Below are 19,390 nucleotides of genomic sequence, written 5' to 3'. Positions count from 1 at the left end.
AAACAACAATCCAGGGGGGTCACAGCCCCACCCTCAGTAAACAGGCTGCCTAAAGACCCCCCAGGCAGAAAGCTCCCCCCTCTGATCTCACCCAGCGAAGAAGTCCCACCCACCAGAGGGATAGGAATCAGCTCGACCTGCCCACTGGTAGGGGCACCAGTCCCTCCCATCAGGAAGCCTACAGCAAGCCCCCGTACCAACTTCAGCCACAAGGAGGGCAGATATCAGAAGTAGGAGAGGTTACAACTCTATTGTCTGCAAAAGAAGACCACACCAAAAACCTATAAAAATGAGAAGCAGAGAACTATAACTCAGATAAGGGAGAAAGAAAAAACCCCAGAAAAACAGCTAAGTGATCAGGAGATTATCAGCCTCCAGGAAAAAGACTTTAGACTGATGATGCTGAAGATGGTGCAAGACATTGGAAATAAACTGGAGGCAAAGACTGATAATTTATAGCAAACACTGAGCAAAGAAATACAAGATTTAAAACTTAAGCAAGCAGAGATGAAAAATACAATAACTGAAATTAAAAATTCACTAGAAGCAGCCAACATCAGAATACAGGAGGCAGAAGAATGAGTAAACGAGGTGGAAGACAGATTAGTGGAAATCACGAATGCAGAACAGAAAAGAGAAAAAAGATTGAAAAGAAATGAAGAGAGTCTCAGAGACCTCTGGGACAACATTAAATGCACCAACATCCATTCTACAGGAGTGCCAGAAGGAGAAGAAGGAGAGAAAGGGACAGAAAAAATATTTGAAGAGATAATAGCCAAAAACTTCCCTAACATGGGAAAGGAACCACTCACTCAAATCCAGGAAGCACAACGAGTACCATATAAAATAAACCCAAGGAGGAACATCCTGAGACACATATTAATCAAACTCACCAAAATTAAAGACAGAGAGAAAATACTGAAAGTAGCTAGGGAAAAGAAACAAATAACATATAAGGGAACCCCGATAAGGGTACTGGCAGATTTTTCAGCAGAAACTCTGCAGGCTGGAAGGGAGTGGCACAATATACCGTGATGAAAGGAAAAAAGCTCCAACCAAGATTACTTTATGCAGCAAGCTCTCATTCAGATTTGAAGGAGAAATCAAAAGCTTCACACATAAGCAAAAGCTAGAGAATACAGCAACACTAAACCAGCTTTAAACAAAATACTAAAGGAACTTCTCTAGACAGAAAAGAAAAGGCCACAACCAGAAACAAAAATACCATAAATGACAAGGCTCACCAGTAAAGGCATATATATATACAGTAAAGGTAGGAAATCATCCATGCACAAATACGCTACCAAAATCAGAAACTATGAAAGGAGGGTACAATGTAGGACACTGCAGATGCACTTGCAATTAGGAAACAAACCAACAACTTAAAACAATCCTGTATATATATTGATCCTATATCAAAACTTCAGGGTAAATGCAAACCAAAAATCTACAAATGATACACACACAAATAAGAAAAATCAACTCAAATATTAAAGAGGAAATTAAAAAATACCTAGAAGCAAATGACAACAAAGATACAGCACTCCAAAACCTATGGGATACAGCAAAGCCATTCTAAGAGGAAAGTTGATAGCAATACAAGCCCACCTCAGGAAACAAGAAAAAGCGCAAATAAACAAGCTAACTTTACATCTAAGCAGCTCTAGAGAGAAGAACAGACAAAACCTAAAGTTAGCAGAAGGAAAGAAATCAAAAGATCAGAGCAGAAATCAATGAAATAGAAATGAAGAAAGAAAACCATAGAAAAGATCAAGGAAACGAAAAGCTGGTTCTTTGAAAAGATCAACAAAATTGAGAAACCCCTTAGCCAGACTTATCAAGAAAAAAGAGAGAGGACTCGAATCAATGACATTAGAATGAAAAAGGAGAGTAACAACGGACATCAAAATACAAAGGATCATAGGAGACTACTACATGCAACATATGCCAATAAAATGGAAAACTAGAAGAAATGGACAAATTCTTAGAAAAGTACAATCTTCTTAGACTAAACCAATGAAATAGAAAAGATAATGGACCAATCACAAGTACTGAAATTGAAACTGTGATTAAAAACTGCCAACAAACAAATGTCCAGGACCAGATGGCCTCACAGGCGAATTTCTATCAAACATTTAGAGAAAAGCTACCACCTATCCTTCTAAAACTATTCCAAAAAATTGCAGAGGAAGGAACACTCCCAAACACATTCTATAAGGCCACTGTCACTCTGATACCAAAACCAGACAAAGATACCACAAAAAAGAAAACTACAGGCCAATTTCATGAAGAAACAGATGCAAAAATCCTCAACAAAATACTAGAAACCGCATCCAACAATACATTAAAAGGATTGTACATCATGATCAGGTGGGATTTATCCCAGGGATGCAAGGGTTCTTCAATATTGCTAATCAATAGGTGTGAACACCACATTAACAAACTGAAGAATAAAAATCATATGATCCTCTCAGTAGATGCAGAAAAAGCCTTTGACAAAATCCAACACCCATTTCTGATTAAAAAAAACAAACAAACCTTCAGAATGTGGGCATAGATGGAACCTACCTCAACATAATAAAGGCCATACATGACAAATTCAGAGAACATCATTCTCAATGGTGGAAAGCTAAAAGAATTCCTGCTGAGAGCAGGAACATGACAAGGATTGCTCTTGCCACTGCTATTCAACATAGTTTGGAAGTCCTAGCCATGGCAATCAGAGAAGGAAAAATAAATAAATAAATAAAAGGAATCCAAATTGGAAAGGAAGAAGTAAAACTATCACTATTTGCAGATGACATGATACTGTACCTAGAGAATCCTAAAGATGCTACCAGAAAACTGTTAGAGCTCATCAGTGAATTTGGCAAAGTTGCAGGATACAAAATTAATACACAGAAATTGACGGCATTTCTATATACTAACAATGAAAGATCAGAAAGAGAAATCAGGGAAGCAATTCCGCTTGCCACTGCATCCAAAAGAATAAAATACCTAGGAGTAAACCTACCTAAAGAGACTCCTATAGTACTCTGAAAAGTATAAGATACTGATGAAAGAAATCAAAGGTAAAACAAAACAGATGAAAAGACATACCATGCTCTTGGATTGGAAGAGTTAATATTACCAAAATGACTATACTACCCAAGGCAGTCTACAGATTCAGCACAAACCCTATTAAACTACCAAGGATTTTTCACAGAGCTGAACAAAATATTCTAAAGTTTGTTTGGAAGCACAAAAGACCCAGAATAGCCAAAGACATCCTGAGAAAGAAAGATGGAGCTGCAGGAATCAGGCGCCCTGACTTCAGACTATACTACACAGCAACAGTCATCAAAACTGTATGGTACTGGCACAAAGACAGAAATATAGATCAGTGGGTCAGGATAGAAAGCCCAGAATTAAACCCAGCACCTGCAGCCAAACTAATCTATGACAGAGGAGGCAAGAGTATACAATGGAGAAAAGATAGCCTGTTCAATAAGTGGTGCTGGGAAAACTGGACAGCCACATGGAAAAGAATGAAATTAGAACACTCCCCAACACCATACACAAAAATAAACTCCAAATGGATTAAAGACCTAGATATAAGACCAGACACTATAAAACTCTTAGAGGAAACAGGCCAAACACTCTCCAACAAAAACCACAGCAACATCTTCTCAGATCCACCTCTTAGAGTAATGACAGTAAAAACAAACAAACAAAAAAACCCAAATGGGACCTAATTAAACTTAAAAGTTTCTGCACAGCAAAGGAAACCCTAAACAAAACAAAAAGACAACCCACAGAATGGGAGAAAATCTTTGCAAATGAAGCAACTGACAAGGGATTCATCTCCAAAATTTATAAACACCTTTGCAGCTCCATAACCAAAAAACAAAACAACCCCATCAAAAAGGGGCAGAAGATCTAAACAGACAACTCTCCAAAGAAGACATACGGATGGCCAAAAAAACACATGAAAAGATGTCAACATCACTCATTATGAGAGAAAGGCAAATCAAAACCACTCTGAGGACCTACTTACACCAGCCAGCATGGCCATCATCAAAAAGTCTACAAGCAATAAATGCTGGAGAGGGGTGTGGAGAAAAATGAACCCTATTACACTGTTGGGGGAATGTAAATTGGTGCAACCACTGCGGAAAACAGTATGGAGATTCCTCAAAAACTAAAAACAGAATTACATATGATCCAGCAATCCCACTCCTGGGCATTTATCCAGAGAAAACCATGTCTCAAGAAGATACATGTACCCCAGTGTTCACTGCAGCACTCTACAATAGCCAAGACATGGAAACAACCTAATGTCCATGACAGAGGAGTGGATAAGAAGATGTGGGTAAATATACACAATGGAGTATTATTCAGCCACAAAAAGCAACGAAATACCAGCATTTTTAGCAACACGGATGGACCTAGAAATTATCATGATAAGTAAAGTCAGTCATACAATGAGACACCAACATCATATGCTACCACATACATGTGGAATCTGAAAAAAGGACACAATGAACTTCTTTGCAGAACAGATGCTGAGTTGCAGACTTTGAAAAACTTATGGTTTCCAAATGATACAGGTTGCGGAGTGGGGTGGATGTACTGGGGGTTTGGGATGGAAATGCTATAAAATTTGTTTGTGATGATCATTGTATAATTATAAGTGTAATAAAATTCACTGAGTAATAAAAAATAAATATAAAAAAAGAAAAGGAAATAAAGGGAAGAAAGAAAATAAGATTGCTACAATGGAGGGTAGGAGAGAGGAAAAAATAGCAAAGAAAAAGCACAGTAAATAGAATGTACCAAATAGAAATAAATCCCAATATATCACTAGTAAGGATAAATGTAAATGGCTCTAAACTCACCAATTAAATGACAGATTCTCAAAATGGATGTAGGAAACTATACCCACACAAAATCTAAGTATATGCTACTTATGAGACATATATAGGGCAGAAATAAGGGCACAGAAAGCTGCAAAGTAAACAAATAAAAAGACATATCAAGCAATACTAATCATAGAAAAGCTGGTACACTTACAATAACAGCAGACAAAATAAGACTCTTAGACAAAAGCACTGCCAAGAAAAAAGACAGTCATAAAACAATGACAAAATGAATAATTTATCAGGAAGTTTTTTTTTTTTTTTAAACCAGGAATTTTTGGAGTTCCCGTCGTGGCTCAGTGGTTAACAATCCAACTAGGAACCATGAGGTTGCAGGTTCAATCCCTGGCCTTGCCCAGTGGGTTAAGGATCCAGCGTTACCATGAGCTGTGGTGTAGGTTGCAGATGCAGCTCCGATCCCGAGTTGCTGTGGATGTGTGTGGGCTGGTGGCTACAGCTCTGATTAGACTCCTAGCCTGGGAACCTCCATGTGTCACAGGAGCGGCCCAAGAAATGGCAAAAAAAAAAAAAAAAAAAAAAAATAAAATAAAAATAAATAAATAAAATAAAAAACCCCAGGAATTTTCTTTTAAATTGTAGTAAAATAAACATAATGAAATTTACCATCTTAACCATTTTAAGGCTACAATTCAGCAGTATTAAGAACATTCACGTTATTGTGCAACCAATCTCCAGAACTCTCTTTCATCTTGCAAAACTGAACTCTTCGCCAATTAAACCACAACTCCCCATTCACCACGAAGTTTGAACAACAGATTAAAGAAGCCCTGATCTGATGAACACATGGAGAAGCCAATACTCAACAACTGGAAAATACATTCTTTTCCAGATCAAATCACTAAAAAAAAAATTATGTTGGCTTTTATCTCTCCATAGCCACACATAACTCTAGAAGCCTGTGCAGGCCATACTTTAAAAGTTCTCAAGGAAAAACAGCGTTATGTAAGGATTTTAAGCTCAATCAAGTGGTGGTTGAAATATTTAAGCCAAAAACTCTAGATCATAGAAAAACTCATCAGGGAATATTGTTTCTTTTATGTTTTTTTGGAGGGACTCTACTAGAAAACAAATGGGATGCAATAAAAAGTAGGAAAATGGGCAGTGAGAGGATTGTATGAGACCTGAATCTAACAAGCAGAGAAAAGTGGAATTAGGGTAGCAGAACAGAAAGCAATGTTACATGCCCTGACAATGTAGACATGATAGCATAACATCTGCAGGGAGGGGTAGGGGAGAAGAAGGTGGAGGGTAATATAAGCATGCTGGTTTCCTCAATTTCTAATTGCTGGGGTTGGTGGGGGAATGTCAAAGAATATCATTTAAAGCTGACGACTCAAGTATAAGCATATTACAAGTATAAAAGCAAACAGTAAGAAAGACAATACAAAAGACCCGAATCAGGTGCTAAAGCAGAGGGAAGGGAGGAGGGACGAAAAGAGGAAATGTACCATTGTTATCACTCTGCTCACAGTGGGGATTAATTGATACTATTTTCAGAAATGGATGATTAATGGTGGCATTACTACAGATATAACTAGTAAGGTAAAACCACAAGCCGAAAAATATGTATAGAGACAGAGAGACAGACAGAAACATAGAGGGTGGAACGAAGAGAAGAATTATTTTTTATAGGCTTTAAAGTCAGAAGCAAAACATAAAATGCACTAAGACCAAATATGTTTGCATATCAATAAATCGTAATTGGCCAAACTTATCTATTAAAAAATCTTTCAGATTATCTAACAAAATCCAACTCAATATCTATTCAGAGACACACCTAAAGCAAGGTAATTTTTTAGAAGCTGAAGGCAAAAGATGGACAAAGGTATAGCAGGCAAATGTAAACAAAAGGAAGCAGACACTGTTATCAGTCATAGTTGAATTCTACCCCTCTCTCTCCCTCAAAAAACCTTTGTAATTTTTAGAGAGTAGAACAAAGGTGTGGAGATCAAACAGGTAGCCAATAAATAATTATCCATTCATTAATTTTCAGAAAATTTCTGGAAAATACATAAGAAACTGTTAACAGTATTACTTCTGGGGAGTGTGCTGGGAGTGGGGTGTAGAGAGAGAAATAATTTCTATTCTTTATACAATTCTTTACAGTTTGAATTCTTGACAAGAGAATGGTTTACTTCTATAAGAAAAAGGAATCAATGAGAAATATTTCAGTGAAATCAATAATTATCAGATTATATACTCTAAAATGAGTTTTTAGCTTTTTTGCATATATTAGCAATTATAAATATTGTTATACCATTTAATTATATATAGTTTATGGAACTGCTTTTAAGAAACATGAAACTTTTCAGATCTTATATAATTTTAAGTACTATAAGTTACATATCTTGTGTAACCATATCTTGTGGTGCATATGTAAGTTCTCAGGCTAGAGGTCTAATTGGAGCTGCAGTTGACAGCCTATGCCACAGCCACAGCCACACAGGATGCTAGCCAAGTTGGCAACCTATACCACAGCTCACAGCAATGCTGGATTCTTTACTCACTGTGCAAGGCCAGGGATTGAATCTGTGTCCTCATGGATACTAGTTGGGTTTGTTACTGATGAGCCATGATGGTATACTTTTTTATTACAAAAGGTTTCTGAGTAAAAATAGAACTATATATGGATGTAGGAGACTGTCATATGGAGATAAGCAAAATGAACATCAGAGATTCAACAACTGCATTGAATTCAAACATTAAAAAAAAAAAAACCCAAACAGGAGTTCTCATTACTTGGCTAGTAACCATAGGTTATGTGCATTTGATGCCTGGCCTCACTCAGTGGGTTTAAGGATCCAGCATTGCTATGAGCTGTGGTGTAGGCTGGCAGGTACAGCTCCGATTCAACCTCTGGCCTGGAACTTCCATATGCTACATGAAAAAAAAAAAAAAAAAAAAAGCAACCAAACAGTTAATGCAAATGTAATCAAGTTCTGTACTCTTTTTAAAGATTTTTTTAATGGCGGTAAAAATACATAAAATAAAAATCATCGCTTAAGCCATTTTTAAGTGTACAGTTCAGTGGCATTAAGTATCTTCACACTGTTTTACAACCATCACTACCATTCATCTCCAGACCTCTTTCATGTTCTAAAACTGAAACTCAGTGCCCACTGACACTACTTTTCCCTTTCCCTCTCCCCTTCTCCAGTAACCACCACTCTCTTTCTCTCTGTGAGTTTGTCTACTCTAGGTACCTCATATAAATGGAATTATACAGTATTTGTCCTTAACACTTGACTTTCAGCATGGCAGAAGACAGAGATAAAAGTGCTTTGATGACTTGATAAGTATGTTAAGAACTGGAGAGTTGTATTAGTTGGGAATGGTAGTGAGACAGTTATATTTCTTTGCAATGGGAGAGGCAGGAAGTACATGACAGTTCAAAAGAGAATTTCAGGTTCTGGTTATATTATTACAATAAATGGTTTTATAGAATTTAAGGGTTGATATATGGTTTTGGTTGGAAAACAACAGAATTCCTTCTTCCAAAAAAAAATTTTTTTTTGTCTTAGGGCCGCACTCACGGCATATGGAGGTTCCCAGGCTAGTGCGCTGAATCGGAGCTATAGCCACTGGCCTACACCACAGCTCATGGCAACACCGGATCCTTAACCTACTGAGTGAGGCCAGGGATCGAACCTGTGTCCTCATGGATGCTAGTCAGATTCGTTTCTGCTGAGCCACGATGGGAACTCCTAAAACTTTTTAGTAATTATAATGATAAATACATTAAAAAAAATTCTTATGCATTAGTCATTGTTGTTGCAAAGTATCTTACCTGTGTTAATTTTACAACCACTCTATTAAGAAGGGACTCATTTACAAGTGAGAAAACTGAAGTTCATAGAGTTGAAGTCACTTACCCAAGGTTATCTAGAGTTCCTGATTCTGTAGCCCATGTTTTTAAATCATTCTGCCCATAGTATCTCCCTATAATTATTGCTGCCATTTGCCTTTCACCTGCCGAAGTTTAGGATGAAGCTTATCTTCAATCTATGCAACATTTGCCCTAACTGGCCACACGCTGATAGATGACAGGTTGTTTGTTTGTTTTTTAGGGCCACACCCATGGCAAATGGAAGTTCCCAGACTAGGGGTTGAATCATAGCTGCAGCTGCCAGCCTACATCGCAGCCACAGGAACTTGGGATCCGAGCTGTGTCTGTGACTTACACCACAGCTCACCGCAATGCCAGATCTTTAACACACTGAGCAAGGTCAGGGACAGATTACACAGTTTTGCATCATACACTAAATGGTTTTTTACTGAACTAATACATTAGCAGCATATTTCAAGAGAATTAACAAGTATGGATCAGAATGGCACAGTGTAGAGAAAAAGGGCTTTGAATTCATATAGACTGCAGTGTGAGTCCCTGTGCCTCATTCACATCATCTTAAACAAGTTATTTGACTTCTCTAAGCCTCAATATCTTCATTTGAGGACAATCTGAAAATACATATTTTATGATTGTTGTATTAAATATATGAATGAGGAAGCATTAATAGAACATTGTGAAGGCTCAGTAATGATTAATTTGTAGAAGTCTGCTCCAGCTCTAGAAGATTCTTGTCACTGGTATATATATTTGAAAATACCTTTAAAAATATTCTTTCAAGTAATTCAACAAATATTTATTGAACAACTGATTTTTTCTATACTTGGTTCTATAAACCAGACACTCACGACTCTAGTAGATATTATAGAAAGCTTCTTCTTCTTCTTCTTTTTTTTTGTCTTTTTGCCTTTTCTTGAGCCACTCCCATGGCATATGGAGGTTCCCAGGCTAGGAGTTGAATTGGAGCTGTAGCCACCAGCCTACAGCAGAGCCACAGCAACTCGGGATCTGAGCCGTGTCTGCAACCCACACCACAGCTCACGGCAATGCTGGATCCTTAACACACTGAGCAAGGCCAGGGATCGAACCCACAACCTCATGGTTCCTAGTCGGATTCATTAACTACTGTGCCACAACGGGAACTCCAGATATTATAGAAAGCTTCTTAAAAGGGATATAGCAATTTTTTAATTCCAAAAATAAACTCTAAATACACATTGCATCATATAGTCTTAAACCAAAACTCAACAGGGTCTTTTCTGAAGTCTCCTCAGACTTCATCTAGTCTTACTCCATGCTCCTTTTGGTGACTGCATCTTCTCCTGGGCTGTGATCAAACATCACATCTAGGCAGATGATTACAGGATTCACTTTGAGCCCTGATATCCTCTCCTGAAGTCTTGATGGATATTAACTTTGACATGTCTACAAGAAATTCATCCTTTTTCCTCTTCTTCCCTCCTACTGCCACCACCAAAACTAGCTCTTCCTCATACCTAATCTGCATTGTTAGTGGTTTCAAACCTCAAAATTATTTTTGCTATCTTTTGTTCCTTTGTCATAATTAGTGTTCTTCCATGTATCATACATATCTATCTACTCCTTCTCATCCATTTCTTCCACCAACACTAGTTTGGGACCCCATTACCCTTAACTAATACCATCAAAAGACACCTGATGCTACTTTTATTTATTGAAAAGAATAATTACAAAGACTATGGCAAACAAGGGAAATATATTAACTGAACAGACACTTAAAGTAACTAAATGAAATTTATATTTCAACCACGTAAAAAAGCATAATAAGAGGGCAAGATAAAATGCAAAGATCAATACTGTTCAGCTGTTAATAACAGGGTAATGGGTGGTACACTAAAGATGTCAAGTGCCCAATATGCCCATAGCCTCTCCAGAGGGAAACACCTCTAGGCAGCCATACTAATACCATATCACCTTCCTTTCTTCCAAGCTTTACCCACGAGCATAGCCAGTTAAACTAAGAATGGATCCATGACCTGACCTGTGAGATAGCCAGTAATCTCTGAGTTATTCTGGAGTGAAAAAGTGCCCCCAAAAGAGAGGAGCTACATGTGGAATTTGAAATTTAAAATGCAGGGAAAATGGAGGCAGTTATAGTGAAAACTTCAACAAAAACTACATACAGAGAAAGGCCACACTGTGAGATCTGAACAATGAGGAGCCATAAGCAAGCTAAGGTTATAAGTATGCTAATTCAAAGGGTGAGCAGAAACTATAAGATGGAGAAAAGAAACAAGTGAAAACATGGCTGGTGGCAGGAACAGTGAGAAACCAATACCAAGTGATTCACTGAATCATGTTAAGGGTATTAGTATGACAAACTTGGGTTTGCCATTTACAAGCTTGGACAAGTCCTTTACCCCTCCGTGCCTTTATTTACTCATTTGTGTAAAGGAGAGTCTCCATTTAACTGGGTGTTTGGTTATGAGGCCTGAAAGAGTAATTTAATAGTGCCTGGCACATAGGAAGCACTTAATAAATGCTATTCTTATCACATTCACCATCACTATCCACAAGCTCCCACTAAGGTTCCTGAAGCTCCCCCGAACCCAAATGCTCAGGTAGAAGTATAGTACCTCTACCTGCTCCAGAAAGACTATAGTTCTGATCCTTGGATTTCCATGGCAGTGTATTTTCTTTAACATCCTAAATATTCTTTCAATGATATTTCTCTTTTAAAATATAAATGGATTTAATAAGAGAACTATAGGCATACCTTAAAGATATTGCCAGTTCTGTCCCAGACCACCCCAAAAAAGTAAATATTGCAATAAAGCAAATCACATGAAGTTTTTGGTTTCCCAGTGCATATAAAAATTACATTTATACTATACATTCATTAAGTGTGCAACAGCATTATGTCTAAAAAATGTATGTACCTTGATTTTAAAAGATGTTATGGCTAAAAAATGCTAACAATCTTCTGAGCCTTTGGCAAGCCATAATCTTTTCACAACATTAACATTTTGATAACAGAGTAATGATGAAAAAGTTGGAAATATTGAGAGAATTAGCAAAATGTAACACAGAGACATGAAGTGAGCAAATGCTATTGGAAAAATGGTGGCTACAGTCTTGCTTTATGTAGGGTTGCCACAAATCTTTAATTAAAAAAAAAAAGGTGATATAATAAAACCCAGAAAACAGGGACTTGTCTCTTCAGTTTCTTTTGTGATGGCCGTAGTGTGCAATGAAATAAGCAGGAGATTTTAAATAAGGTGATGATGGAACATGAGGGAGGACAATGTGATAAAAAGAATATATATATGTATATGACTGGGTCACTTTGTATAGTAGAAATTGACAGAACACTGTAAGTCAACTATAATGGAAAAAATAAAAACTATAAAATAAAATAAATAAAATAAGATGATATAGGGAGTTCTTTTGTGATGCTGTGGGTTAAGGATCTGGTGTTGTCATTGCAGTGGCTCTGGTCACTGCTGTGGTTCAGGTTTGATCCCTGGCCCAGAAACCTGAACCACAGCAGTGGGAGCGAGCAGCCAAACCAAACTAAACCAAACAAAAACAAACAAACAAAAAAACCAAATACAGATGCTAGAGTCAAGTCCCAACTCTCACTTTCTACTTGTCTATTTTGATGAATCACAAAAAGTCCACGCATTTTCTAAACAAAGGAAATAACGTCTATCTGATTTCAAAGTCCATGTGATTTTTCGGTCTGCTTCTCTGACTCTGATGAATAGCACTCATGAAGAGTTACACAGTTGCATCCTTAGGCACATGCAATACAGCTCACATTCAAAACTAAAATTACTACATGGAGAATGATAAAATAATAACTGTTAATAACAAATGGCAAAGGCCAGCTGATCTGAATTTGTAGAGGGCATTTACTTTCTTACAGTTTATCTTTAAAGCAGTTCCTAGAATTAGCTTTCAGGTAATGGTATTTCATCACTTAATCATAAGCTATCATCGGTTGCTCCCTACTATGCTCCCCAGAAAAGCAGGGTCATTAATCTAATATTAACTTGTGACTTCATATTTACAGTTCTGACATAGATGTGATTTAAAGCAAAAATCTCATTTGGCTACATCTGTGATTTCAGTTTAAACTCTTTTTTTTCCCTTTCTCCTCCCCCTCCAAAATTTAAGACAAAACAAATAGCATAAAATAAACAAAAACCTTTGTAGGTCACATTATTATTTTATTTCAACAGAATTATATAAAATAATAATTTTTACTAAAAATTACATATAAGATTTGTGATTCTACCTAATACATCTGAACAAGAAAGAATATCAAAAGTATCACAAAATAAAATTCTCTTACCTGACATTTCTGACGCAACTGTCGTAGTTCTTTTATAACTGGAGCTAGAGCTGACTTCTTTTCAGTTACCAGAGAATTTAGTTTTTTTACCTGTCATTTAAACAAAATACATGACATCTAAAAAAAGAATTTAAAAGAACAAAAACACTATATGCATAAATATATTTATGAACTGTTATATATAAAAGAGAAATATATATAAATTATTTCAATGCCAAACAATGGGGAAGTCATTTAGTAAGTTTTGATTCCTCAGAAAGATGGAATATCCTTTTTAGCTATTCAAAATGTCAATTATTAAGACTGCAAACCATAAGGGGGAAATATTTATAATATAGCACTGAATAGCTAAAAAAAATCACAAAGTTGCAGGAGTTCCTGTTGTGTTGCAGTGGAAACGAATCTGACTAGTAACCATGAGGTTGTGGGTTCGATCCCTGGCTTTGCTCAGTGGGTTAAGGATCCAGCGATGCTGTGAGCTGTGTGGCTCACAGATGTGGCTCGGATGCTGCATTGCTGTGGCTGTGGTGTAGGCCAGCAGCTGCACCTCCAATTCAACCCCTAGCCTGGGAACCTCCATGTGCCACGGTTGAGGCTCTAAAAAGCCAAATAAAATAAAATAAAATAAAAAAATTACAAAGTTGCGTGTAAAAACTTTGTAGTATGTACAAAGTACATAATTATGTAAGTTACATAAAATATACATAAACATGGATGAAGCGCTATTCAAAATATTTAATAACTGGACAAGGGCTGACTCCAGGTTCCTATAAAACAACTGGGCTGTGTGACGCTGGGAAGGTGAAGAAATTAGGGCAAAGGATAAGGCATAAAGAACCTGAACCTCAGTGAGTCCAGATAATGGATCAAAGAAGTAGAAGTGAAGAATACATAGTTAACAGATAACCAGTTCTCTTCCCTGGCTTCCCCTTCAGCAATCTCATGAACAAATTGTGTGAACAAGACTACATCTAAAGAAAAATAATAAGAAGTCGACAAGCCTGCATACAGTGGGGGATGGCACATCTTGGATTACGGTGGTGGAAGAGAAGGACTGGAGCTCAACTTCTCTCCTAAAAACAACAAAATTTACAACCAAATGCTGAGAAATCTTCAACCAAATGGACCGGAGACTTTCAAAAAGATATCCTACTCCAGAAGACAAAGATGAGACCACATCAAGAAGTAGGAGGGACGATTAAGCAATATAAGCAACCCCATACCTGCCAGGTGAGAAGCCCCACAGACTGGAAAGTAACTGGTTCACAGAGACTCACCTACAGGAGTGAGGGTTCTGAGTCCCACATCAAATTCCCAAGTGTTGGGATCTGGCACTAGGAGAATGAGCCCCCTGGAGCATCTGGCATTGAAGGCCAGTGGGGCTTGTGCACAGCAGCTCCACGGGACTGGGGGAAACGGAGACCCCATTCTTAAAAGGTGCACACAGACTTTCACGTGCACTGGGTCCCAAGGCAAAGCAAAGTCTCCATAGGAATCTGGGCCAAACCTGACTGCAGTTCTTGGAGGACTTCCTGGGAAAACAGGGGTGAATGTGGCTTGTTGTGGGGGAAGGACATTGGAAGCAAAGCTATCGAGAATATTCAGCAGCATGCCTTTCTCTGGAGGTGGCCATTTTGGAAAAATGTGGCCCCAACCATCAGCGCTGAGAAGCCCCAGGGCAAACAACAATCCAGGTGGGGTCACAGCCCCACTCCTCAGTAAACAGGCTGCCTAAAGACCCCCCAGGCAGAAAGCTCCCCCCTCTGATCTCACCCAGCGAAGAAGTCCCACCCACCAGAGGGATAGGAATCAGCTCCACCTACCAATGGGCAGGCATCACTCCCTCCGATCAGGAAGCCTACAGCAAGCCCTCATACTGACATCAGCCACAAGGGGGGCAGACACCAGAAGTAAGAGAGGCTACAACTCTATTATCTGTAAAAAGTTCACCACACCAAAAACCTATAAAAATGAAAAGACAGAAGACTAAAACTCAGATAAGGGAGAAAGCTAAGTGATCAGGAGATTCTCAGCCTCCAGGAAAAAGACTTTAGACTGATGATGCTGAAGATGGTGCAAGACATTGGAAATAAACTGGAGGCAAAGGTGGATAATTTACAGGAAACACTCAGTGAGAGATACAAGATATAAAACTTAAACAAGAAGAGATGCAAAATGCAATAACTGAAATAAAAAATTCACTAGAAGCAGCCAACATCAGAATACAGGAGGCAGAAGAATGAGTAAACGAGGTGGAAGACAGATTAGTGGAAATCACGAATGCAGAACAGAAAAGAGAAAAAAGATTGAAAAGAAATGAAGAGAGTCTCAGAGACCTCTGGGACAACATTAAATGCACCAACATCCATTCTACAGGAGTGCCAGAAGGAGAAGAAGGAGAGAAAGGGACAGAAAAAATATTTGAAGAGATAATAGCCAAAAACTTCCCTAACATGGGAAAGGAACCACTCACTCAAATCCAGGAAGCACAACGAGTACCATATAAAATAAACCCAAGGAGGAACATCCTGAGACACATATTAATCAAACTGACCAAAATTAAAGACAGAGAGAAAATACTGAAAGTAGCTAGGGAAAAGAAACAAATAACATATAAGGGAACCCCGATAAGGGTACTGGCAGATTTTTCAGCAGAAACTCTGCAGGCTGGAAGGGAGTGGCACAATATACCGTGATGAAAGGAAAAAAGCTCCAACCAAGATTACTTTATGCAGCAAGCTCTCATTCAGATTTGAAGGAGAAATCAAAAGCTTCACACATAAGCAAAAGCTAGGAGAATACAGCAACACTAAACCAGCTTTACAACAAATACTAAAGGAACTTCTCTAGACAGAAAAGAAAAGGCCACAACCAGAAACAAAAATACCATAAATGACAAGGCTCACCAGTAAAGGCATATATATATACAGTAAAGGTAGGAAATCATCCATGCACAAATACGCTACCAAAATCAGAAACTATGAGAAGAGGAGGGTACAAATGTAGGACACTGCAGATGCACTTGCAATTAGGAAACAAACCAACAACTTAAAACAATCCTGTATATATATTGACTCCTATATCAAAACTTCAGGGTAAATGCAAACCAAAAATCTACAAATGATACACACACAAATAAGAAAAATCAACTCAAATATTAAAGAGGAAATTAAAAAATACCTAGAAACAAATGACAACAAAGATACAGCACTCCAAAACCTATGGGATACAGCAAAAGCCATTCTAAGAGGAAAGTTGATAGCAATACAAGCCCACCTCAGGAAACAAGAAAAAGCGCAAATAAACAAGCTAACTTTACATCTAAAGCAGCTCTAGAGAGAAGAACAGACAAAACCTAAAGTTAGCAGAAGGAAAGAAATCATAAAGATCAGAGCAGAAATCAATGAAATAGAAATGAAGAAAACCATAGAAAAGATCAAGGAAACGAAAAGCTGGTTCTTTGAAAAGATCAACAAAATTGAGAAACCCTTAGCCAGACTTATCAAGAAAAAAAGAGAGAGGACTCGAATCAATGACATTAGAATGAAAAAGGAGAAGTAACAACGGACATCACAGAAATACAAAGGATCATAGGAGACTACTACATGCAACTATATGCCAATAAAATGGAAAACCTAGAAGAAATGGACAAATTCTTAGAAAAGTACAATCTTCTTAGACTAAACCAGATGAAATAGAAAAGATAATGGACCAATCACAAGTACTGAAATTGAAACTGTGATTTAAAAACTGCCAACAAACAAATGTCCAGGACCAGATGGCCTCACAGGCGAATTGTATCAAACATTTAGAGAAAAGCTACCACCTATCCTTCTAAAACTATTCCAAAAAATTGCAGAGGAAGGAACACTCCCAAACACATTCTATAAGGCCACTGTCACTCTGATACCAAAACCAGACAAAGATACCACAAAAAAAGAAAACTACAGGCCAATTTCATGAAGAACACAGATGCAAAAATCCTCAACAAAATACTAGCAAACCGCATCCAACAATACATTAAAAGGATTGTACATCATGATCAGGTGGGATTTATCCCAGGGATGCAAGGGTTCTTCAATATCTGCTAATCAATCAGTGTGATACACCACATTAACAAACTGAAGAATAAAAATCATATGATCCTCTCAGTAGATGCAGAAAAAGCCTTTGACAAAATCCAACACCCATTTCTGATAAAAAAAACAAACAAACCTTCAGAATGTGGGCATAGATGGAACCTACCTCAACATAATAAAGGCCATACATGACAAATTCAGAGCTAACATCATTCTCAATGGTGGAAAGCTAAAAGAATTCCTGCTGAGAACAGGAACATGACAAGGATGTCTGCTCTTGCCACTGCTATTCAACATAGTTTTGGAAGTCCTAGCCATGGCAATCAGAGAAGGAAAAATAAATAAATAAATAAAAGGAATCCAAATTGGAAAGGAAGAAGTAAAACTATCACTATTTGCAGATGACATGATACTGTACCTAGAGAATCCTAAAGATGCTACCAGAAAACTGTTAGAGCTCATCAGTGAATTTGGCAAAGTTGCAGGATACAAAATTAATACACAGAAATTGACGGCATTTCTATATACTAACAATGAAAGATCAGAAAGAGAAATCAGGGAAGCAATTCCGCTTGCCACTGCATCCAAAAGAATAAAATACCTAGGAGTAAACCTACCTAAAGAGACTCCTATAGTACTCTGAAAAGTATAAGATACTGATGAAAGAAATCAAAGGTAAAACAAACAGATGAAAAGACATACCATGCTCTTGGATTGGAAGAGTTAATATTACCAAAATGACTATACTACCCAAGGCAGTCTACAGATTCAGCACAAACCCTATTAAACTACCAAGGATCTTTTTCACAGAGCTCGAACAAAATATTCTAAAGTTTGTTTGGAAGCACAAAAGACCCAGAATAGCCAAAGACATCCTGAGAAAGAAAGATGGAGCTGCAGGAATCAGGCGCCCTGACTTCAGACTATACTACACAGCAACAGTCATCAAAACTGTATGGTACTGGCACAAAGACAGAAATATAGATCAGTGGGTCAGGATAGAAAGCCCAGAATTAAACCCACGCACCTGCAGCCAACTAATCTATGACAGAGGAGGCAAGAGTATACAATGGAGAAAAGATAGCCTGTTCAATAAGTGGTGCTGGGAAAACTGGACAGCCACATGGAAAAGAATGAAATTAGAACACTCCCCAACATCATACACAAAAATAAACTCCAAATGGATTAAAGACCTAGATATAAGACCAGACACTATAAAACTCTTAGAGGAAAACAGGCCAAACACTCTCCAACAAAAACCACAGCAACATCTTCTCAGATCCACCTCTTAGAGTAATGACAGTAAAAACAAACAAACAAAAAAACCCAAATGGGACCTAATTAAACTTAAAAGTTTCTGCACAGCAAAGGAAACCCTAAACAAAACAAAAAGACAACCCACAGAATGGGAGAAAATCTTTGCAAATGAAGCAACTGACAAGGGATTCATCTCCAAAATTTATAAACACCTTCTGCAGCTCCATAACCAAAAAAACAAACAACCCCATCAAAAAAGGGGCAGAAGATCTAAACAGACAACTCTCCAAAGAAGACATACGGATGGCCAAAAAACACATGAAAAGATGTTCAACATCACTCATTATGAGAGAAAGGCAAATCAAAACCACTCTGAGGTACCTCCTTACACCAGCCAGCATGGCCATCATCAAAAAGTCTACAAGCAATAAATGCTGGAGAGGGTGTGGAGAAAAATGAACCCTATTACACTGTTGGTGGGAATGTAAATTGGTGCAACCACTGCGGAAAACAGTATGGAGATTCCTCAAAAAACTAAAAACAGAATTACATATGATCCAGCAATCCCACTCCTGGGCATTTATCCAGAGAAAACCATGTCTCAAGAAGATACATGTACCCCAGTGTTCACTGCAGCACTCTACAATAGCCAAGACATGGAAACAACCTAAATGTCCATTGACAGAGGAGTGGATAAAGAAGATGTGGTAAATATACACAATGGAGTATTATTCAGCCACAAAAAGCAACGAAATACCAGCATTTTTAGCAACACGGATGGACCTAGAAATTATCATGATAAGTAAAGTCAGTCATACAATGAGACACCAACATCATATGCTACCACATACATGTGGAATCTGAAAAAAGGACACAATGAACTTCTTTGCAGAACAGATGCTGAGTTGCAGACTTTGAAAAACTTATGGTTTCCAAAGGACAGTTTGGGGGT

At 37.8% G+C, this 19,390-nt stretch overlaps 1 protein-coding gene across 1 annotated transcript in view; it reads right to left on the bottom strand.

Annotated features, from left to right (window-relative positions):
* IFT81 (intraflagellar transport 81) overlaps positions 1-19,390 on the bottom strand; it is a 105,362-nt gene that overhangs the window by 33,670 nt on the left and 52,302 nt on the right. The window contains exon 14 of the mRNA XM_047761595.1: positions 13,103-13,192. Coding sequence (XP_047617551.1) covers positions 13,103-13,192 — 90 coding nt within the window. The remainder of the gene's footprint in view (positions 1-13,102; positions 13,193-19,390) is intronic.

Source organism: Phacochoerus africanus, chromosome 15, assembly GCF_016906955.1.
Source record: "Phacochoerus africanus isolate WHEZ1 chromosome 15, ROS_Pafr_v1, whole genome shotgun sequence".
Classification (NCBI taxonomy): domain Eukaryota; kingdom Metazoa; phylum Chordata; class Mammalia; order Artiodactyla; family Suidae; genus Phacochoerus; species Phacochoerus africanus.
The sequence above is the reverse complement of the archived record's forward strand: the minus strand, read 5'-3'. Positions and strand labels throughout refer to the sequence as shown.